The sequence below is a fragment of the Chiloscyllium plagiosum genome, unplaced genomic scaffold (assembly GCF_037043375.1).
Source record: "Chiloscyllium plagiosum isolate Xiang-an unplaced genomic scaffold, Cpla_swu_hap1 HiC_scaffold_18, whole genome shotgun sequence".
Taxonomy (NCBI): domain Eukaryota; kingdom Metazoa; phylum Chordata; class Chondrichthyes; order Orectolobiformes; family Hemiscylliidae; genus Chiloscyllium; species Chiloscyllium plagiosum.
In genome coordinates, this window is record NW_028270156.1 from 76,541,408 (window position 1) to 76,566,735 (window position 25,328).

At 41.3% G+C, this 25,328-nt stretch overlaps 1 protein-coding gene and 1 non-coding gene across 2 annotated transcripts in view; both read left to right on the forward strand.

The window, feature by feature from the left end:
- Positions 1-25,328, forward strand: part of LOC122558123 (mucin-6-like) — a 276,414-nt gene that overhangs the window by 74,239 nt on the left and 176,847 nt on the right. Inside the window, exon 11 of the mRNA XM_087996806.1 lies at positions 4,663-4,827. Coding sequence (XP_087852932.1) covers positions 4,663-4,827 — 165 coding nt within the window. The remainder of the gene's footprint in view (positions 1-4,662; positions 4,828-25,328) is intronic.
- Positions 107-180, forward strand: trnad-auc (transfer RNA aspartic acid (anticodon AUC)). The gene has a single exon. It is a non-coding gene; the product is annotated as a tRNA-Asp (tRNA).

Here is a 25,328-nt window from a genome sequence, read left to right on the forward strand (position 1 = left end):
ACATAAGAAAGCATTTTGACAGCCAATGAACGAAAACACAAATGGACCAGACCACAAAATGTCAGCAGTTAGTCCAAAGACTGTGGATACAGGAGGAATTTAACCTGTCTCTGTGGCGCAACTGGTTAGCGCGTTCGGCTATCAACCGGAAGGTTGGTGGTTCGAGACCACCCAGGGACGGAGCGTTTGTTGTTCTCGCTTCTACCGCTTTCTGTGGGCGGCATGGTAGCACAGCAGTTAGCACTGCTGCCTCACAGCGCCGGAGACCCGGGTTCAATTCCCGCCTCAGGCGACTGACTGTGTGGAGTTTGCACGTTCTCCCCGTGTCTGCGTGGGTTTCCTCCGGGTGCTCCGGTTTCCTCCCACAGTCCAAAGATGTGCAGGTTAGGTGAATTGGCCATGCTAAATTGCCCGTAGTGTTCGGTAAGGGGTAAATATAGGGATATGGGTGGGTTGCGCTTCGGCGGGTCAGTGTGGACTTGTTGGGCCAAAGAGCCTGTTTCCACACTGTAAGTAATCTAATCTAATCTAGCTAATCTGAAAAGCTGAGTAGTTTTATACAGTAAGCATCTCATTAGTCAAATTTCAATCTTCTTTCACAAATTATGTGTCCATTATAGGTGATAGATTAATGAATGATGTTCACCCAGATAGGGAGTAATCAATCTTCCCTTCAATGTTGCTATCTTTTATTAATGTTACTTTCCTCTCTAATGCTTTATTAAAGTGCTTTTATTGACATTAACTCCTATTGACACAGATGCCTTACTGACATTAGACTCTAGAAAGTATAAGGTTCATTCAAAACAAAATTGAAATCTGCTTTTCCATTTAGAACATAGAAACATAGAACATAGAAAAATACAGCGCAGTACAGGCCCTTTGGCCCTCGATGTTGCGCCGATCCAAGCCCACCTAACCTACACTAGCCCACTATCCTCCATATGCCTATCCAATGCCCGTTTAAAGGCCCATAAAGAGGGAGAGTCCACCACTGCTACTGGCAGGGCATTCCATGAACTCACGACTCGCTGAGTAAAGAATCTACCCCAACATCTGTCCTATACCTACCACCCCTTAATTTAAAGCTATGCCCCCTCGTAATAGCTGACTCCATACGTGGAAAAAGGTTCTCATGGTCAACCCTATCAAAACCCTTAATCATTCTTGTACACCTCTATCAAGTCACCCCTAAACTTTATTTTCTCCAATGAAAACAACCCCAAGTGCCTCAGCCTTTCCTCATACGATCTTCCTACCATACCAGGCAACATCCTGGTAAACCTCCTCTGCACCCGTTCCAGTGCCTCCACATCCTTCCTATAGTATGGCGACCAAAACTGCATATAATACTCCAGATGCGGCCGCACCAGAGTCTTATACAACTGCAACATGACCTCAGGACTCCGGAACTCAATTCCTCTACCAATAAAAGCCAGTACGCCATATGCCTTCTTCACCGCACTATTTACCTGGGTGGCAACTTTCAGAGATCCGTGTACATGGACACCAAGATCCCTCTGCTCATCCACACTACCAAGTATCCGACCATTAGCCCAGTACCCCATCTTCTTGTTACTCTTACCAAAGTGAATCATCTCACACTTACCCATATTGAACTCCATTTGCCACCTTTCTGCCCAGCTCTGTAGCTTATCTATATCCCGCTGTAACCTGACACATCCTTCCTCACTGTCAACAACTCCACCGACTTTCATATCATCCGCAAACTTGCTCACCCAACCTTCTAGCCCCTCCTCCAGGTCATTTATAAAAATGACAAATAGCAATGGTCCCAAAACAGATCCTTGCGGAACACCGCTAGTAACTGCACTCCAAGATGAACCTTTACCATCAACTACTACCCTCTGTCTTCTTCCAGCCAGCCAATTCCTAATCCAAACCTCCAACTCACCTTCAATGCCATACCTCCGTATTTCTTGCAGTAGCCTACCATGGGGAACCTTATCAAACGCCTTACTAAAATCCATATACACCACATCTACCGCTTTACCCTCGCCCACCTCCTTAGTCACCTTCTCAAAGAATTCAATAAGGTTTGTGAGGCACGACCTGCCCTTCACAAAACCATGCTGACTATCCTTGATCACATTATTCCTATCCAGATGTTCATAAATCCTATCCCTTACAATTCTCTCTAAGACTTTGCCCACAACAGATGTGAGCAAAGTCTTAGAGAGAATTGTAAGGGATAGGATTTACAATTTAGTATGGAAATATCTATTTCGTCCTTAAAGACCAAAATCTAATATTTACTCAAACATTGGGTGTTTTCCAGGCTCCATTGTGGAGTTCCCCAGGAGTCAGTGTTGGCTCTCTGGCCTTTATAGAATCCCTACAATGTGGAAACAGGCCCTTCAGCTGAACAAGTTCACACCGACTCTTTGAAGAACAACCCAACCAGACCCATTTCCCTACCCTATTATCCTATACTTACCCCTGACTAATGCACCTAACCTACACATTGTTTTTCTTTATAAGTATTAGTGATCTAGTGTTTGGTTTGCAAGACGCAAATTCAAAATTTGCAGTTGTTATGAAGCTGGGAAGCATTGTAAACTAGGAAGAAGACAACATAGAACTTTAAAAAGACATAGGCAAAATAGTGGAGTGTGTGAATGAGTCATAGGTAAGGAATAATGCAAAAAATGTGAAAAGTATTTTATCAGGAAGAACACGAACAAAATATAAAGGATTAGCTCTAAAAGGAAAGGCACAGGCATCTAAAGTATGTATGTGCAAGTATTTAATGATGACAGGATAGTTTACGTAGAAACAAATAAAATCAGAGTATGACTAAGCTATTCAGTCCTTTAAACTTGCTCACCAATTAATATGATCATTGCCAATCATTCAATTCATTACTTAATTCCATCTGTTACCCCAAACCCTTTGTTCTCTTTTACACTAAGAATGATACCTGTCTCTTTTTTCAAAACAGTGTTTTGGTCTAAATTGCTTTCTGTGGCAGATAATTCCACACCATTCTCATTAACAAATTTCTCATAGACACAGTCTTAAGTGGCTTAACATGTACCCTTGGACTGTGATCGCTGGTTCTGGACTGCCCGGTAACCTTCATGTTTACCATGTTCTCATCCTGTTGGAACTTAATTGGTTTCTATCAGATTCCCTCCCATTCGTCAAATCTCCAGTGAATGTAGCCCTAACCAATCCAATTTCACTTCATATGTCCGTCCTGATGAAGGGCTTTTGCCCAAAATGTTGATTTCGAAGCTCCTTGGATGCTGCCTGAACTACTGTGCTCTTCCAGCACCACTAATCCAGAATCCGAGGAATCAGTCTGGTAAACTTTGTTCCACTCCCTCCAATACCCTCAGATAAGGAGACCGACCTGCATACAATGCTCCAGGTGCGGTGTCACCAAGGTCCTGTACAATTGCAGCAAGGCATCCATACTCCTGTACTCAAATCCTTGCACTATGAAGGCCAACATAGTATTTATCATCTTCAGTACTTGCTGTACCTGCAAGCTTAGTTTCAGAGACTGGTGTACAAGGAAAACCAAGGCCTCATTGTACTTTCCCTGTCCCAATCTATTGTACTCATCCACATTGTACTTCATCTGCTATGCATTTGTCATACAACTTGTGCAAATCACACTGGAGCATCTCTAGATCCCCCTCACAGTTCACTCTACCACCCAACTTTGTATCCCAGATAGGTTAAGAGAGCAGTTATAAAGCATGCAATATCCTACACTCCATTAGGAGGGACAAGCAATACGTTGAACTTACGTAAGACACTACTCAACCCCACCTGGAGTGTTATATCTAGTTCTAGGCATCACATCTTTGGAAGTTTGTGAAGACTTTGATGAGAGAGTGAAAGAGGTTTACAAGAATGGCTCCACAGATGAGGAATTTTAGTTAAGAAATAATGGTAAGGCTGTGACTACTTTCCTTGGAGAAGAGAAGGCTGAGAGAGAACTAATAGAAGTATTCAAAATCATGTGGGGTCTGGTTTAGTAGAGGGGGAGAAGCTGTTCCCACTTATGCGCCAATTAAATAAATATTCAAAATCACGAGAATTCTGGACAGTGTAAATAGGGAGAAATATTGCCACTTGTGGAAGGATTGAGAAAAAGACACATAATTGAAGTTATTCATAGAAGAAGCAAAAAAGGTACGAGGAATGTTTTTTTTGTGCAGCAAGAGTTCAGGGTGTAGATTGTGTTATGCACATGTGTGGTGGATACAGGTTTAGTTGAAGCATTCAACAAAAGGTTGATGATTATTTGAAAAGCAGTAAAATGCAGGGTTACAAGGAAGCTACATGAGAATGATGTTAGGGGAGATACTTACATGGACTCAGCACAGATGTGATGCATTGAATGACCTCCTACAAAAAAGGATGCTCAGGTGCTTCTGCTCCTGCACCTGCACCCCCTTTATCAAGTTGTATCATTTATTTGATATTGTACCTTCATGCTCTTCCTACCAAATGAATCAATTCTCAGCTCTGTATTGAAATGTTTGTTACCTGTCTGTCCATTTCATAAAAAAGATCTCCTAAAAGTCTGTGATACTGGAGTTGTTTATGCTGCAACCACTCCATAGTGACCAAACCCACTTGATGCATGACCTGACCATTAATTGTACACCATATATTCTCTTGCAGGGTTATGTGGTAATTTCAATGGAGATTCGAAGGATGACTTCAAGAGCAGTATGGAAATCTCAGAAGGAATTGCTGCGATATTTGTCAACACATGGCACATTGGTGGATATTGCAAACATGTGATCGATAAACATCCAGACCCATGCTCCCTGAGTCAATTCAAATGTAAGTGACTAAAACTAGCTTTGTCATTGATCAGATTGGATTAAATGGATAAGCAATTCAAAAGCACTACTTTTGGAATTGAATTTGAAGAGAATTGGATTGGAATAGAAGATAAAGCTCTTTAGAGAGTCTAGGATTGTCTCTGCAATGGATTCTAATGAAAACGAAAGTATGTATGAACAAGAGAGTGGCATGGTGTTAATGTCAATAAGTAGTGGTTGAGAGGTCCAGGCCAATATAAACACATGAATTAAGAGCAAGAGTAGGCTATTTGGCTTTTTGATTCAGCTTTCATTCATTTTGGTCATGGTTGATCTAATTACTTTCCACTCTCACCTACCCAGGATAACTTCAATCCTTGCTTGTCAATAATCTGACTTCCACTGCCTGAAAAAGATTCATAGATTGTTCTTCCGCTGTCTTTTGAGAGAGAGGTCTAAAACCTTACAACCCTCAGAAAAACACTAATCTGTCTTAAAAGAACAGCCCCTATTTTTAAACTTTGTTTCACCTTATCGGAAATGTATATGCTTTCTTTCCACATCTTGTCAAAAACTCTCAGAATCTCAAAATTTCAATCAAAATTTCCTCTCACTTTGAACTCCACCAGATATAAGCTTAGCTTGCCCAACCTATCCTCATAAGACAACGCAACCAGTTCTCAGTATTAATCTAGTAAATTTTCTCCAAATTACTCCCAGAGTTACATACTTCCTTAAATAGTATATTAGTCATGGTCTCACCATGCTTATATACCTAGAGCATAGCCCCTCTACTTTTGTATTCAATTCCCTTTGCAATAAATGATAACATTCTCTTCGCAGTTCTGGATTTATCTTCTGTGGTTCATGCACAAGGATATCCAGATTCTCCTGCATCTGAGAGTTCTGCAAACTCTCACCATTTAATTAATGTGTTTCTTTCTATTCTACCTGCAGAATGATCAATTCCACATTTTCCAAATATTAAAGTCCATCTCCCAGATCTTTGTCCACTTATTTAAACTAGATACATCCCTCTCTAGTCCTGTTAATCATTCATAAGTGTGCCACAGACCTCTGGAGAATTCTCCCTAATGCCAATTATTGTTTGACATAAAATTTTAATTCATCATTTGTTGACTGTTGATGCCTTAGCCCCTTGTTCTAGTTATGGTTTAAACTCTCATGATCTTATACACTTCCATAAGATTCCCCTCTCAGTCTCCTATGCTCTAAAGAAAAAAGTTCTTGCTTGTCCAACCTCTCTATAAGTCGGATCATTGAGTCCTGGCAACATCCTTGTACACTTCTTCTGCACTCTTTCCAGTTTAATGACATTCTTCCTATAGCAAAGTGACTAAAACTGAACACAATATGCCAAGTGCCATCTCACCATTGTTCTTTACAACTGAAACATAACTTCCCAACTTCTATCCTCAATCCCCTGACTGATGAAGACCAGTGTGCCAACAGCTTTCTTCACTACCCTGCCTCCTGTGACTCCACTTTCAGAGAACAGTGCACCTGAACTCTAAGGTCCCTCTGTTCCACTACGCTTCTTAAGGTCCTAGCATTCACCATGAAACTCTGATCTTGATTTAATTTTCCAAACTGCAAAACCTCACACTTATCTATATTCAACTCTATTTACCATTTATTGGCCCACTTCTCCAGCTGATCAAGGTCCTGCTGCAATTTCTGTTAACGTTGCTCACTGTCTACAATACCACCTATTTTAGTGTCATCTGCAGACTTATTAATTATACCTTTTACATTCTCATCCAAATCATTGATGTAGATAACACACAGTAATGGACGCACCCAACCCCAGACATTTCATTAGTCCCAGGCCTCCAGGCTGACAAACATCCTTCCACTATTTCCCTCTGCTTCCTATCATCAAGCCAATTGTGTATCCAATTTGCCAGCTCCCCCAGATCTAACCTAACACAGCAGCCTACCATATTGGACCTTATCAAAGGCTTTACTGAAATCCATATAGACTACCTCTACCACCCTGCTCTCATCAACCTTTGCTGGTTGGTCATCTTGCTATAGGAAGGATTTTATTAATCTGGAAAGAGTGCAGAAGAAATTTAGAAGGATGTTGTCAGGACTCAACAGTCTGAGTTATAGGGAGAGATTGAACAAGCCAGGACTTTTTTCTTTAGAGCATAGGAGACTGAGAGGGGAATCTTATGGAAGTGTATAAGATCATGAGAGGCACGGATAAGGTGAGTACACTCAGTCTTTTTCCCAGGGTGGTGATTCGTGGACGAGCGGACATCAATTAAAGGTTAGAGGAGAAAGAATAAAATAGAACCTAAAGAGCAACCTTTTTATACAGAGCGTAGTGTGCATATGGAATGAGCTGCCAGAGGCAGTTGTTGAGGTCGGTACATTAACAACATTTAAAAGGCATTTGGATAAATACATGGATAGGAAAGGTTTAGAAGGATATGGGCCAAGTGTAGGGTAATGAGGTTAGCATTGATGGATAGTTTTGTCGTCATAGACCAGTTCGGGCCAAAGGGCTTGTCTCTGTACTGTATGACTCCATGACTCTATGATCTCTAACAAATTTGTGAAGCATGATCTCCCATGCACAAAGCCATGCTGACTACTCCTAATCAAACCCTGTATTGCCAAATGCATGTGTATCTAATCTCTCAATCTTCTCAAGTAACTTAGCTACTACAGATGTTAGGCTTACTGGAAGCATTGAATCCATGTGGGTCATGCCATTTGGCCCAACAAGTCCACACCAACCCTCCGGAGAGTAACCCACCCGAACCCATTCCCCTACCCTATTGCTCTACATTTCCCCTGACTTTTGCACCTTGAACATCCTTGAACACAATGGGCAATTTAGCATGGCCAATTCACTTAGCCTGCACATCTTTGGACTGTGGGAGGAAACCGGAGCACCCAGAGGTAACCCACACAAACAAGGGGAGAATGTGCAAACTCTACACAGACAGATGCCCGAGACTGGAATTGAACCTGGGACCCTGCTGCTGAGGCAGCAGTACCCACCACTGAGCCACCTGTGCCAGACCTTTCTTTGCAGATCTTGAATAAGGACACAACATTCGTTACCCTCCAGTCTTCCAGGACCTCACCCATGACTAGTGATGATGCAAAAATATTAGCCAGGGTCCCGGCAATTTTCTTTGGAGCCTCTTGCACTGTTCTTGGGTATATCTGGTCAGGACCAGGAGATTTATTTATTGTCATACTTTCTAAAGCATCTAACACCTTCTCCACTGTGATTTGGACTGTCCACAAGATATCACCACTAACTTTCCCAAGTTCTGAAGTCTTCATGTCTTTTTCCACGGTAAACACTGGAGAAATATTCATTGATGACCTCGCCCATGTCCTGCAGTTCTGCACATACATGTCCACTTGATCTTTTAGAGGTCCCATTCTCTCTCTAGTTATTCTTTTTCCTTTAATTTGCTTAAAGCACTTCTTTGGATTCACTCTCATCTTCTCAGCCAACGCTCTTGTGTCCCCTTTTTGCCATCCTTCTTCAGTAAGCTCATGTATCCCCTATGTATATCTAGGATTCTCTTGATCCCAGTTGTCTGTACCTGAGGCATACCTCTTTTTTTTTTCTGGTGAAGCCTCAATGTCTCTTGTCATCCAGGATTCCCTATTCCTGCCACCATTGCCCTTTACAGGAATATGTAAACCTTGATATCTAGCTATCTCACTTTTAAAGGCCTCCCACTTGCCAGAGGTCCCTTTGCCTGCAAACAAAGTACTCCAATCAATCCCTGCAAGCTCCTGTCTGTTACGATGCAGAGATCAAACCCCTCACAGAACCAAACACGCAGAAAAACTCGCCTGTTCCCATACCATAATTAATAACAATAAATTAGCACTTAATCTCTTAAAGTCAACACAAATACTTTGCTCTTCCTTTAGCCTTCCTTTTTCCTCTTCCCAACTCTGCTGTCTTCTCCTGGCTTGTCTTCTATCTTTTTTCTGCAAGTATTTTGATAGGAAAAGGTACCTTTTGATAGATAGTACCTTCTGAGATTTCTTCAGATGACATTTGCTCTCTGGCTCTATGGCAGTTGCTATCACCAATTTTCAAAGTGCCTTTATTTTTTACCCTCAACGTCATTCTGTCTCATTGGTCCAATGTTGTCAATACTATAAATTCAAACTGAATTGGGTTTTAGTATCTGGGCATAAATCTAAATTAATTAGTTAAATTTGAATTGTTATCAAAAAAGCAATCAAAACTCAGGTATGCACTTAACGGCAAACTGTCACATGTAGCTGTTTTTGAACTGCCTATCTCCTAGCTGTTCTATATTCTGGCAGCTGTGGCTGTACTTTAAATTCAGAAAACACTTTCTATCTGAAAGTGGCTATACACTCTTTTGACTTCGTAACATGACTAATTCCATCAAAGTTCACCTTCCCCCAATTTAGAACTTGAACCGGTTTTGTCCCTCTCCATAACTGTTCTAAAATGAATAGAACTATGGTGCCAAACTGCTCCCCACTGTCACCTCAGTCACCTGTCCTGCTCTATGTCCCAAGAGTAGGTCAGGTTTTATCCCTTCCCAAGTAGGAGACTTTATATACTGCATGAGGAAACTTTCTTGAACACACTTAACAAATTCCACTCCATCTAAGCCTCTAAGGCTATGGCAGTCCCAATCTATGTTAGGAAAATTAAAATTCCCTACTAAGATAACCATATTGCTCCTGCACATGTGCCCAGTCTGCCTGCATATTTGTTCCTTTGATTCCCATTGTCTATAGTACAACCCCAATAACATCACCATCTCCTTCTTACTTGTTAGCTCTACCCACAAAGCCTCACTGGATGATCCTTCAGTTATTTCATCTCTGATTACTGCTGTGATACTAGTCTTAATCAAAAGAGTAGAAGCACAACAACCAGATAAAGAATAACCTGCAAGTAATTACCACATTGAATCCTCTCTCTCTCTCTCAATTGAAGAGAGACAACTGTTTATATTTAACTTGAGGAGCACAAATCCACAAAAGTAGGGTATGATGAGGAGGCAGACTTATTTCAAGGAATGAATATGCACCATTACTGTCGTTCTTCAACACACTCCAGCATAATTAAGTGAACCAAACCCCCACCCTCAGCTGCTGATCTTTTTAAAAAGCACTAATAGGAGAGTCAAGACCAAATTAGGGAACACATTTTAAAATACGGGACCTTCCATTTATGACAAAGATGGGGTACACCTTTCTCTCAAGGGTCTGTGGAGCTGTCTTTCTCACAGAATGGAGTTGGATCATTTGAGGTAGATAGGTTTTTGGTTTTGGATGGATCAATGTGTTTCAGAACATAAGTCGGAAAGTGGAATTTAGGCTATGATCATAATGAATGGTGAAGGCGGCTCAGAAAATGAGTGGTCTGCTCTTGTCTCATTTATTGGTGCTTTCTCTGGTTGAAAACATGTTTAGCTGTCTGAGATGGAGAACATGCCAATTGATACGTTATATAATCAAGTTACACCCCTGACATAACATAGGCATCTGGGTCAAGTTTAGGAATGGAAAGGGCAGTGTGCGTCGCCTGCCTTTTAAATTTTTCAAATGCTTGAAAGTCAAAGAGAGGGCACAGCATTTGAAGGTATGCTTTGTGTAACGAATTTTCACAAGGTAACACTGGGCCAGTAATCAGAAGAAAATAAGATAAAGATACCCCAATCAAAAAATGCCTTTAAGATTTTCCACCATCTGATGTGAAGGCTGGTTTTTATTTCACACATACATAGGTAAGAAATAGAAATAGAAGTAGGTCATTCAAGCCTGCTCGACAATTCCAGTTTCCACAGTCACAAATATTCCAGTTCCCTTCACTGGCTTTATCTAACGAGAATCTGTCTACTTAGGTCTTATAAATAATCAATGTATTTCATCATCTTCTGCGGTGAAGAGTTCAAAAATCACAAAACCATTGAGAATTAAAATCCATAAACTAAAACTACGTACAACACTTGAGTTGTGGCTTCAACTGTGAAGCATTAACTGTTTAATGTTCAATTCCTCTCATAATAAAGGATAGCATTCCATTAGACTTCCAAATCACTTAGTTGCAGAATGGAAACAGACACTCAGTTACCAGTCCTTGCCAACCATAATCCCAAAGTAGTCCCACTTGCCTGATATTAACCCATTTCCCTCCAAACATGTCATATTTGTGTACTTATCCAAATGTCGTTTAAACATTGTAACTGTACTGTCATCCACCACTTCCTCTGGGAGTTCACTCCAAACACAAATGATTTTAAAAATTGTCCCTCATGTTTTTTAAAATCTCTCCCCTCTCACCTTAAAATGTGCCTCATGTCTTGAAATACCTCACTCTAGGGAAAAGACAGCTGCCATTCACCTTAACTGTATACTCCATGATTTCATAAATCTCGATAAAGTCATCCCTCAACCTCCCACGCTTGAATGAAAAAGTCCCAGCCTATCCCACCTCTACTTATAACTCAAACCCTCCATTCCCTCCTGATTAATCGTATCCTTCCTATAACAGGACGACCTGAACTGGACACAGTACTCCAGAAGAGACCTCACCAACATCCTCAACATGTTCCCTACTCCTATACTCAAAGGAGCGAGCATAAACACTTTCTTAACCACCCTGTATGTGATGCAAATTTTAAAGCATTATGTACCTGAACTCCTGGGTCTCTTGCTGTAACTCCATACTGAGACCTTTTGGGACTCACACCTCGATTGTGCAGTCATTCGCTTTTTAAATAATATTTTACTTTTTTATTCTTCTTGCCAAAGTTGCCACTTGTCACATTTTGCCAATCTAAAAAATATTCATTCATGCATATAGTATTTCTCTGCCAACCAATCTTCTGTCCGTGCTGATATGTTACCCTCTACATCATGAGCTATTATGTTGTCCAATAACATTTTGTAGCACCAAATTACTTCTGGAAATCGAAGTACAGTACAACAGTCTTGTCTCTTGATCTACTGTTCTCGTTACTTTTTCAAACAGTTCCAATAAATTGATTAAACATGATTTTTCTCACAAAGAAATGCTGATTCTACCTGATTACCTTGAGATTCTTTTGTGCTCAGCTATAATGTCCTTATTGATCAATTTTAATAACTTCCCCACAATAGACTTCAAGCTAACTGGCCTATATGGTCTCTTGCTGAAAATGTGTTGCTGGAAAAGCGCAGCAGGTCAGGCAGCATCCAGGGAACAGGAGAATCGAACAGGAGAATCGAGAATTCCTGAAGAAGGGCTTATGCCCGAAACGTCGATTCTCCTGTTCCCTGGATGCTGCCTGACCTGCTGCGCTTTTCCAGCAACACATTTCCAGCTCTGATCTCCAGCATCTGCAGACCTCACTTTCTCCTATATGGTCTCTTGTTTGTTGCCTCCCTCTCTACTTAAATAGAAGAGTTATATTTGGTAATTTCCAGTCTGAATGAACCTTTCCTGAATCTTATAGATTTTGGTAATTTAACAACAGCAGATCTATTACCTCATTAACCATCTATTTTAAAACAATAGGATGAAGTCAGTCAGGACCCAGAGACTTGCCAGCCCACGGTTCCATCAGTTTGTTTAATACTGCTTCCCTAGTGATTATAATTTCATCAAGTTCCTTTCCTCATTCATCCTCCTGATTTGCAACTATCACTGGGATGTTTATGTATCCCCTGTGGTGAAGACAAGCAGAATATTTATTCATCCTGTCATTTCTTTATTACCTAAAAACTCCCCATTGATCCTCTAGAGGGTGACAATGTTCATTTTACTTACCCTTTTCCTTTTTAGAAACCTGTAGAAAGTTGCTATCTATTCTTATATTTCAGCTAACTACCTCATACGCTAAGTTTTTGTCCTGATTAATACTTTACTTAATCCCTGTCTACTTTATGTTCAGAAGGAATCTCCTTTGCACAATTACATATTTTCCTTACATTTGATACATTCCTTAACCATGCATGGTGGGTCCACCCTTGGATTTTTTCTTCTTTCCAGTTGGAATGTACTTTTTCTGAGAGTTCTAAAATATTCCTTTATATGTCTGCCATTGCTTCTTGACCGAAGCACCAACTAACCTAATATCACAGTTCACTTCAACTGGCTCAGCTTTCATGCACACATGGTTACTCTTGCTTAAATTTTAGTATAGTTATCGTATAGCATTTCCAGTCAATATTTGGAAAGTTAAAGTTCCCCATAACAATTACCCTGTACTTGCGCACCCATCCAGAATCATCTTGCTTAGATTTCAGTATAGTTTGATCTACTCTTCTCCCTTTCAAACTAGGTGTAAAATTCTACTATATTATGATTTCTCCTACTTGAAGTGCATTTTCCCTAAAGTCATTAATTAATCCTTTCACATTACACAACACTAAATCCAGCATTGCCTGATGTCTGATGGATTCCAGTGTGTGCTTCTCTACAAATCTCTCAAAAACACTCCACAAACTCTTCATTGAGCCTATTATTCCCAGTGTGATTTTTCTTGTTTTTATATTGATTAAAATCACCCATGATTCTTGCCATCATTTTCAGAAGCACCAAAAATGACTTCTTGTGTATTTCTTACATTTTAGTTACTGTTCAGGGGTCTGTAGATCACTCCCACTAGTGACTTATTTCCCTTGCTATTCCTCATTGCCACCTAAATTCATTCTATATCATGATCTTTTAAAGCAACAGGTCATTTCTAACTGTAGCACCAATACTACTAGTGGTAGCTGTTTGCCTCATGACAGCTTTGGTTCAAACATGGACAAAATAGTTGAATTCCAGAGGTGAAGTGAACGTGACTGTTCTTGATATCAAGGCTGGATTTGACTCAGTGGCATCAAGGAGCCACAGAAAAACTGAGGTCATTGGGGATCAGGAAAACTCTCTGCTGCTTGGAATTATACCTGGCACAAAGGAAAATCATTGTGGATGTTGGAGGTCAGTCATCTTATGACAGAATTTTACATCTAGTTTGAAAGGGGGAAGAGTAGATCGATAACTACACTAAAATTTAAGCAAGATGGTTCTGGATGGGAGCAAAAGTACGGGGTAATTGTTATGGGGAACTTTAACTTTCCAAATATTCATTGGGAATGCTATAGTTCGAGTACTTTAGGTGGATCAGTTTTTGTCCAGTGTGTGTAGAAGGGTTTCCTGATACAGTATGTAGATAGGCCAACAAGAGGCAAGGCCATATGGGATTTGGTACTGGGTAATGAACCAGGCCAGGTGTTAGATTTGGAGGTAGGTGAGCATTTTGGCAATAGTGACCGATAGTGATACGTTTACTTTAGTGATGGAAAGGGATAGGTATATACCACAGGGCAGAAGTTATAGCTGGGGGAAAGGCAATTATGATGCAATTAGGCAAGATTTAGGAAACTGCAGGGGATGGGCACAATTGAAATATGGAGCTTGTTCAAGGAACAGTTACATATTGTGTGTCCTTGATGAGTATGTACCTGTCAGGCAGGGAGGAAGTGGTCAAACTTCTTTACTAAAGAAGTTGAATCTCTTATCAAGAGGAAGAAGGAGGCTTATGTAAAGATGAAATGTGAAGGCTCAGTTAGGACGCTTGTGAATTACGAGTTAGCTAGTAAGGACTAAAGAGAGAGCTAAGAAGAGCCAGGAGGGGACATGAGAAGTCTTTGGCAGGTCGGATCAAGAAGAACCCTAAAGCTTTCAAATAGTATGCCAGGAATGAAAGAATGACCAGAGTAAGATTAGGGCCAGTGAAGGACAGTAGTGGGAAGTTGTCTGTGGAGTCCGATGAGATAGGAGAGGTGCTAAATGAATGTTTTTCATCAGTATTCACACTGGAAAGAGACAATGTTGTCGAGGAGTATACTGACATACAGGCTATTAGATGAGATAGGATAGAGGTTCATAAGGAGGAGGATTTAGCAATTCTGGAAAGTGAAATTAGATAAGTCCTCTGGGCCAGATGGGATTTATCCGAGGATTCTCTGGTAAACTAGGGAGGAGATTGCAGGGCTTTTGACTTTGATCTTTATGTCATTATTGTCTACAGGATTAGTGCCAGGAGACTGGAGGATAGCAAATGTTGTCCCCTATTTAAGAAGGGAGTAGAGACTTCCCTGGTAATTATAGACCAGTGAGCCTTACTTCGGTTATGTGTAAAGTGTTAGAAAGGATTATAAGAGATAGGATTTGTAATCATCTAGAAAGGAATAAGTTGATTAGGGATATTCAACATGGTTTTGTGAAGTGTTGCTGGAAAAACGCAGCAGGTCAGGCAGCATCCAAGGAACAGGAAAATCGACGTTTCGGGCATAAGCCCTTCCTTAGGAGTCCTCACTTTCTCCTAGATGGTTTTGTGAAGGGTAGATTGAGCATCACAAACCTTATTGAGCTCTTTGAGAAGGTAAGCAAACAGGTGGATGAGGGTAAAGCGGCTGATGTGGTGCATGTAGATTTCAGTAAGGCGTTTGATAAGGTTTCCCACGATAGGCTATTGCAGAAAATATGGAGGCATGGGATTGAGGGTAATTAGCAGTTTGGATCATAAATTGGCTAGCTAAAAGAAGACAGGGTGGTGATTGATGGGAAATATTCATCTTGGAGTTCAGCTACTGGTGGTGCTCTACAAGGATCTGTTTTGGGTCCACTGTTGTTTGTCATTTATATAAATGACCTGGATGAGGACCAAGAAGGATGTGTTAGTAAATTTGCAGATGACACTAAGGTCAGTGGAGTTGTGGATAGTGCTGAAGGGTGTTGCAGGTTACAGAAGGGCATAGATAAGCTGCAGAGCTGGCCTGAAAGGTGGCAAGTGGAGTTTAATGTGAAAAAGTGTGAGATGATTCACTTTGGAAGCAGTAAAAGGAATACAGAGTACTGGGCTAATGGTAAGATTCTTGGTAGTGTGGATGAGCAGAGACATCTCGGAATCCATGTCAATAGATCCCTGAATGTTGCCGTCCAGGCTGATAAGGTTGTTAAGAGGGCGTAGCGTGTATTAGCTTTTATTGGTAGAGGGATTGAGTTTCAGAGGCATGAGGTCATGTTGTGTGTGTGGTGTAGCCGCATTTGGAATCTTGCATGCAGTTCTGATTGCCACATTGTAGGAAGGATGAAGAAGCATTGAAAAGGGTGCAGAAGAGCTTTACGAGGATGTTGCCTGGTATGAAGGTCTTATGGAGAAAAGGCTAGGGACTTGATGCTGTTTTTGTTAGAAGAAGATAGAGACTTGACTTAATAGAGACATACAAGATAATCAGAGGATTAGACAGGGTTGACAGTGAGAGCCTTTTTCCTTGGATGGTGATGGCTAGCACAAGGGGACATAGCTTTAAATTGAGTGGTGATAAATATAGGACAGATATCAGGGGTAGGTTCTTTACTCAGAGTAGTAAGGGCAAGCAACAGTATTAGACTCACCAACAATAAGGGTATTTAAATGGTCATTGGATACACATATGGATGATAATCAAATAGTGTGGGTTAGCTGGTCATCAGATTGGTTTCATGGGTTGGCGCAACATCGATGGCTAAAGTACCTGTCCCACGCTGTAAAGTTCTATGTTCTATCTCGGTTGCAGGAGCTCCTCAGAGTAGTGTCTTAGGCCTAACCATTTTCAGCTGGTTCATTAATTACCTTCCCTTCATCATAAGGTGAGAAGTGGGATATTTGCTGATTACTGCACAGTGTTAAGCACCATTCGTGACTTCACAATTACTGAAGGACTATATGTCCAAATGGCCAATAAGTAGCAACTAACATTCATGCCACACAAATGTTTGGCAATGACCATGGCCAACAAAAGAAACTAACTATTGCCACTTGAAGTACAATGGTATTACTGTCACTGAATCCCCCGCTGTCAACATCTTTGAGGTTGCTACTGATCAGGAAATGAACTGGATGAGCTATATTAATGTGATTAAAAAAGCAGGTCTGAGGCTAGGAATCTTACAGTGAGTAACTGTCCTGACTCCTCAAAACCTGCTCACCATCTACAAGTTAAGTCAGAAATGTGATGCAATACTCCCCACTTGCTGAAATGGATGCAGCTCCAACAAGATTCAACCTTGACACTATGTAGGACAAAGCGGCTTGCTTGTTTGGCTCCACATTCACAAATTACCGCCTTCTCCACCACTATTGCTCACTAGACGTGATGTGTATCATATACAAGATGCACTGCAGAAATTCACCAGACATAGTTAGACAGCACCTTCCAACCCATGGCCACTATTATCTAGAAGAACAAGGGCAGCATAACACCTTCCCCTGCAAATCCTATCCAAGCCACTTATCGTTAGGACTTGGAAATATATCACCATTTATTTTGTGTCACTCTGTTAATAGCCTGGAACTCCTTTCTTAATGGCATTGTGGATTCACTACTCCAAATAAACTGCAACCATTCCAAAAAGCAGCTCACCACTATCTTCCCAACTAGAAACTAGCAGTAAATGCTCACTCAGCCAGTATTGCCCACATCCTATGAATTAATAGAAAAAAATAGCAGAAGCTGGGACTGTCCTCCTTAAAATCAAGAAGGTTCAGAGGAAATTTGATGGCAGTCTACATGGAAGAGGCTGGAAAGAGGGACTAGGTGAGTTATTCTTGCAGAAAGCTAGAATGAACACAGTGGATGAAGGGGACGCCTGTATTGTAACCATTCTATGATTCTATCAAAAAATGAAAGCAATTCCAAATGATAAACACAAGAGAATGTGATTAGTGACTTTGGCACATGTGTGGCATTATGAAGTCCTGCTCTTTAGGGAAGTCAACCATTGGGTAGAAGTGGAAAGTGGCAGGGGATTTGACCTGACAAGCAACATTTTAACAAAGCAGCATTAAATCAGAACCCACACCAACAGATCAGATCAAAGTTGTGCAGTTCTGATACTCTAGTCATGGATGGTGCTGAGCAATTAAATAACTATCCAGAAGATGAAATTTCATAAAGATCTCTATCTTCAATGTTGGGGAAGGCAAAAGTATTGATGTAAAATATCAGGCTAAAGCATTTGCTATCCTCTTTAGCCAACTGTACCAAGTAGATAGTTAATGTCAGCTTCCTTCTGTGGAACCAAGCAATACAGATGCCAATCTTTAACCAATTTTATTTATTCCATGTAACATCAAGTAATGGCGGAAGGCACTGGATGCTGGAAGGTATGGGCATTTACTGGCACAATTACTGAAGACTTGTGCTTCAAAATTAGCTGTGTCCCAAGTCAAGTTGTTCAAATATAGGCATAAAATAGGCATCTTTCTGACAATATAGCAAATTGCCTAGGTATGCCCTGTCCACAAAAGGCAGGACAAATGCAATCTAGCCAATTACCACCTCTCCAATCTTTGATCAATGAAATGATGGAAGGTTCTCCCAAGTGACATTTAGTCAGGAATAACCTGTTCCCAGATGCTCCGTGTGAGTTATGCTAGACCACTCAGCTCCCGACCTCATTACCAAAAAAGAGACAAAATAGCTGATGCTAAAAGGTGAGGGATGTTTATCAGCCTTTAACATCAAGGAAGCATTTAAGTGAGTGTGAGGAACCCTGGTAAAATTGAAGTCAATGAGAACTGTAGGAAAGCTCTCTGTTTCTTGAGAATGTACCAAGTGAAAGAGAAGATTGTTATTGTTGGAAGTCAGTCACCTCCGCACCAGCACATCACTACAGGAGTCCCACAGTCAAAAGATGTGCAGACTATGTGGATTGACCATGCTAAATTACTTATAACGATTGGGGATGTTAGCTGAATTAGTTTTGGAAAATGCAGAATTACAGGGATAGAATAAGGGGTGTGTCTGGGTGGGATGCTTTTCGGAGAGTCAGTGTGGACTTGTTGGGTCGAACAGCCTGTCTCCGCATTGTAGTGATTCAATGATGGAGTTCTACAACATACACATCTTCAGCTACTTTATCAGAGAACTACACTTCATCATGAATTCTGACGCAGGAATTTTCACTAATGATTTCACAGTATTATGTACCATTTACAACTCCTCCAGTCCTGCACAGTATGAAAATTCATCATAAAATTCAATGCCAGTGAAGGATTTTGAGGAAGATGGGGAATTCCTAAAAAGGAAGTAAATGCAGGTGGAATTTCCAGGAATAAAACTTTGGGACCCAAGCAATTCTGTTATGCTACGTCCAATGACCCCTGCCTTTGTTTATTTGATTCACAGGGGAGCCTGTCATTACATCATCCTGCATGCAGCAGGACCTTGATAACATTCAAGTTTGGCCTAGAAAGTTGCAAGTAACATTCTTGCCCCACAAATACCAGGCGAAGTCCAATTTTCACAAGAGTGAAGCTAATCATATCCTCTTGTAAGACAGTGTTATTTCCATCACAGATTCCCCACTAACATCCTGGGGTTATCATTGATCATAAACTGATGCTGAGAATTTTGCAGTGATTAACATTCATCTTATGACTCCCAAAAGGATGTCCACAAGGCACAAATCATGATATGATAGAATACTCATTTGCGAGGCGAGTATGGTTCCAGAAACAATCAATAAACTTTTCAGGGACAAAACAGCCTACCCAATTGTGACCCCATCCACCATGTTAAACACTCACACTACCAATGTACAGTGGCAGTGGGTGCATCATATTTAAAGTGCACTGCAACAACTCATCAAACTTCTTTTGACACCATCTACCAAGCCCATGCCCACTACTGCCAAAAAGGACATGGTGAGCAGAAATTTGAAAAGCTCTGGACTCTCCTACCCTGCAGAAAAGACATTATCTATTTACTCCACCCATAGCCTCATGGTTTTATAAACCTCTAAAGTCACCCCTCAGCCTCTGATGCTCCAGGGAAAATAAATTAGATTCCCTACAGGCCCTTCGGCCCAACTAGTCCATACTGACCCTCCGAAGAGTAACCCACCCAGACCCATTCCCCATATTCACCCCTGACTATGGGCAATTTAGCATGACCAATTCACTTAACCTGCACATCTTTGGATTGTGGGAGGAAACCAGAGCACCCAGAGGAAACCCACGCAGACACGGGGAGAATGTGCAAACTCCACACAGTCACCCAAAGCAGCAATTGAACCTGAGTCCCTGGTGCTGTGAGGCAGCAGTGCTAACCACTGTGCAATAGCCCCAGCCGATTCAATTTCTCCCTATAGCTCAAACTGTCCAACCCTGGCAACATCTTTGTAAATATTTCAAGTTTTACAGCATCCTTTCCTCAGCAGGCAGACCAGAACTGCAAGCAATATTCCAAAAGTGGTCTATCTAATGTCCTGTACAGCCACAATATGACCTCCCAATTCCTATGAAAGTGAGGACTGCAGATGCTGGAGATCAGAGTCAAAAAATGTTACACTGGAAAAGCACAGCAGGTCAGGCAGCATCCGAGGTGCAGGGGAGTTGATGTTTTGGGCATAAGCCCCCCTCAGTAATGGGGCTGATGAAGGGCTTATGCCTGAAACATTGACTCGCCTGCTCCTCGGATGCTGCCTGACCTGCTGTGTTTTCCAGCGCCACACTTTCTGGCACTGACCAATACAGGCAAGCATACCAAGTGCTTCACTACCCTGTCTACCTGTGATTCCACTTTCAAGGAACTATGAACCTGCACTCCAAGATCTCTTTATTCAGCATCATTCCCTAGGATCTTACCATAAAGCATGTAAGTCATGCCCTGATTTGCCTTTCCAAAATGTAGCACCTATGATTGACATAAAGAAAGAGAAGATAGGAAAGAGGATGAAAAACACTAAGCATGTACATTTGAAATTTTCAGTAATTAATAACTGAAGGAACTTTATTAAGAGTTCATTTTTATTGTCAAAAATGGACTAATTGCCAATTCTAATCCCATGACTACATTGCTTACATTGGAATGAATGGAACATAATTTTCCATGATTAAGTTAGTGCATGTCCACCACATAATTAGAACAACCACGTGGTAGTCACTGCGTTTAAAATGGTGGTGGCGTCATGTACGTTTGGCAATATCACAATTTCCGATCACGCCACAGTGTATTTAATAGTTAAGAGTAAGGAAATAGTGGTAGGCTCGAGACACTGATGACTGGACCCCTTCATCCTTAAGGATAGCAAGTTGATTGAATTCTTTTCTACTGAGTTCAGGGCTTTCTTAGACATTAATTCAGGCTTGGCCAGTAGCCATCCATTCTTTGGGAAACAGCTAAAGTCTATGCTGGGGGTTGAATAGCTCCTATTCAGACAATAAGATGCGAAAGAGGGGTGAGCAGCAATGCTTGCTCGAGACGCATCTGAAAGTAGCTGAAAAGGTATAGTTTGACAGGCTGTCGCTGGTTGAATTGCAGAGGATCACAGCGCTTGTGTCTGTGCTGAACTCCAGGCTTCAATGGACAGCCAAGAGGGAGCTTACATTTGCAAATCAAAGGCTGTTTAAACATGGGGATAAGCCAGGTGTACATTAATAGTACAAAGGAGTGTCCCCCAGCCACTACCTCAATCAGAGAGGACACTGTAAATTTGACCTACGATTCTAAAAGGATTAATGCAACGTTCTGGAAATTTTATTCTGAATTATACCATTCTGAAAACTGTGAAAGTGGGTGGATTAGGATGGTGTCCTTTTTTAAGAATTTGGACCTTCCGGGAATGACATTTGAACAAGAGTCTCTCCTCAATTCCCCACTGTCAGAGCAAGAGGTGCAAGAGGCTGTGAAGCAGCTCCAGAATGGGAAGACACCAGGTCCGGATGGGCTCCCCAGTGAGTTCTATAAAGAATTTATAAGTATATTGTCAGGGCCAATGCTTAGTATGTTTAATGACTCACATAGTCATGGCCTCCGACCACCATCTCTAAGAGAGGCAAACATCTCTCTCATTCTTAAAAATTGGAAGGCCCGGAGGATTGTGCTTCCTTTCGACTCATCACACTCCTGAATGTGGACTTCAAAATTCTATCCAATACTCTGGCATTAAGGCTAGAAACTACACTGCCTCCATCATTAAGGAGGACCAGTCAGAGTTCAGAAAAGGTCTCAGATCGATGGATAATGTCAGGAGATTACTTAACATAATCCAAGTATATCAGCAGCAATCAATACAGGGATTATTGATCTCCTTAGATATTTGACAGGGTCAAGTGGCCATATCTTTCTCATACTTTGAAGCGGTTTGGCCTGGGGGAGACTTTCATCAGGTGGGTGGAGGTTTTGTATAGTGATCATCTTGTCATGGTCCTCACCAATGATATATGGTCAAGCAATTTTAATATTTGTAGGGGCAGTTGATAGGGCTGTCCCTTGTCACCATTGTTTTTCACATTGGTGATCGAACAGCTAGCAGAGGCAATACACAGGGATCTCAGTATAATCGCTCCAGAATTGTGGACAAAGTCACATAAGATCGCACTGTATGTGGATATCAAAAATTATCAGCTAAGCTTGTTGCTATCATACATGAATGAAGGCGCCTTTCACTTACTTTGGTTGGACATCGAAACACCTCAGACTAGATGCCCTCTTGTTAGCCTGCTGTTCTTAAAAAAAATGAGAACAGTTAAGGAATATTGCCATAGCCCAATAGTCATTAATACTGTCAAGGCATGGAGGGCAATGTGTCAGGGTGAGGGCAATATGGCCAAAATATCATTTTTGACACCCATAGTTGGCATGTCGGGCTTTCAGCCAGGGATGATAGACTTTTGGTTAAAACGGTGGGCAGCTAGGGCGCATCTTGTCTGGGTGATTTACTCGAAGATGACATACTGATGTCTTTTGACCAGTTGGCTTGGAAATATGAATTGTCCAGTAGGGAGTCTTTTGTTTCTTTCAAATTAGAAACTTCATACAAAAAGAGACCACACTTCTAACTGATCCTTATAGGTCCAATATGGAGAAGAGTGTGTTGAGTACTGAGGGTACATTATCTGTTAGCAATGCTTATCATCTATTGGGAGAGGGCCCCTCTGATGAGACCAAAAGGCTTTGTAGGATATGGGAGAGAGAGTTGGATGTTGAGATCTCTTCTGAAATATGGAAGAATATCTGGGAAAATGCAAGAAGGATCTCGATTTGCAACAGGACCCACGCCTTGCAATTGAAGATTCTCCACCGGGTCAATCTGGCCCCAGACTGCCTTGCTAAATTTAAAGTGGGAGCATCTTAAATGTGTCCTAAATGTAAAGTGAGCATGGGCACGCTTACATGTTGTCTTTGGCCCTGCTACAGGCTGTGGGCATATTGGAGTGCTGTGGTAGGCGAAATAGAGAAGGCCTTTGGGATGGTGGTGGAGATGGACCCAGTATCTCTTCTTCTTGACTTTAGATTAGATTAGATTACTTACAGTGTGGAAACAGGCCCTTCGGCCCAACAAGTCTCTTTCATTTTGCACACAAAAAAGGCTTTTCAGTATCCTCACTTTTTGTGCCAGAAAGAAAATTCTAATAGGGTGGGTGTCGAACAATCCCCCGGGGCTGGAAGGCTGGTGTAAACTAGTCATGGAGCACATCCCCTTGGACTTTCTGACAAGTATGGTGTACCATAAAAATGAAAACCTTTATAAGACATGATGGCCCTCTTTTGGACTATCTGCGTACAAATTTGTCTGCCATGCTAATAAGAGCTTTTATACAGCCATGGCAATTCTAAGTAATGGGTTTGACCTCCAGAGGGGAGGAACTACGAACTTATGAATATGTATAAACTTATGTATCGGATGATCGAGGACTATTGCCTTGTTTTGCTGAGCTGTGTTATGGTTGTTATCATTATTATTATTGCTAAGATTTTCCTTTTGTAGCTTAGGTATTAGTTAGTATTTATTTATGTAATTAGAGGTTTTGGTATTTAATAATGGTTTGAATTGTTTAGATTAGATTACTTACAGTGTGGAAACAAGTCCACACCGACCCGCCGAAGCGCAACCCACCCATACCCCTACATTTACCCCTAACCTAACACTACGGGCAATTTAGCATGGCCAATTCACCTAATCTGCACATCTTTGGACTGTGGGAGGAAACCGGACCACCCGGGGGAAACCCACGCAGACACGGGGAGAACGTGCAAACTCCACACAGTCAGTCGCCTGAGGTGGGAATTGAACCCGGGTCTCTGGCGCTGTGAGGCAGAAGTGCTAACCACTGTGCCACCGTGCCACCCACGAGTTTAGTTTTGTATTTTTGTAATATTCAAAAGAAAAAATGTCTTTTTAAATAAAAATATATTTTTAAAAAATGATAAGGCAGACAATGAGACTCTAGATTTGTGAAGCTATCAGCAAGGTATGACACAGTCATACAACATGGAAACAGACCCTTCTGTCCAACTAGTCAATGCCACCATGTTCCCAAACTAAGCTAGTTCCACTTACCTACATCTGGCCCATATCCCTCCTAACTTTTCCTAGTTAAATACTTATTCAAAAGCCTTTTCAATGTTGTAACTGTACCTACCTCCACCACTTACTCTGGCAGTCCATTCCACACAGAAACTTTTCTGTGTAAAAAAAAGTTGCCCCTCATGTCTATTTTAAATCTTTCTCCTCTTTCCTTAAAAATATGCCCCCTAGTTTTGAACTCCCTGACTTTAAGGAAATGACCCTTGTTATTCATCTTATCTATACCCTCATGATTTTGTAAACCGAAGTGGGCCGGCAAATGGAGTTTAATATAAATAAGTGTGAGGTCTTGCATTTTGGAAAATCAAATCAAAGTTGGATTTCATGATGAATGGTAGGGCCTTAAGGAGTATAATGGAATAGAGGGACCTTGGAGTTCTCTGAAAGTGGAGTCACAGGCAGTGAAGAAGGCTTTTGGCATACTGGCCTTCATCGGTCATGGCATTGAGTATAGAAGTTCGGCTGTTATGTTGCAGTTACACAGGATGTTGGTGAGGCCGCACTTGGAGTATTGTGTTAGTTTTGGTTACCTTGTTATAGGATGGGTGTTATAATTATGAGTGCAGAAGAAATTTACAAGGATGTTGCCAGGACTTAATGGTCTGAGTTATAGGGAGAGGTTGGACAAGCTGGGACCTTTTTCTTGAGAGCATAGGAGACTGAGGGGGATCTTATAGAAGTGTATAAGATCATGAGAGGCATGGATAGGGTGAATGCACTCAGTTTTTTTCCAGGGTTTGGGGAATTGAGGACTAGAGGGCATCAGTTTAAGGTTAGAGGAAACCTGAGGGGCAACTTTTTTGGTGGAGTAGCAAATAGTGAATGGAACTGTCAGAGAATACAGCAGAATATAGATAGATTGGAGAGTTGGGCAGAGAAATGGCAGATGGAGTTCAATCGGATAAATGTGAGGTGATGCATTTGGAAGATCCAATTTGAGAGCGAACTATACAGTAACTATACAGTAAATGGAGAAGTCTTGGGGAAAGTTGATGTATAGAGAGATCTGGGTGTTCAGTACCATTGTTCCCTGTTCACAGGTCATGTTACAGCTGTGTAAGATTTTGGTTTGGCCACATTTGGAATATTGCGTACAGTTCTGATCGCCACATTACCAAAAGGATGTGCTTTGG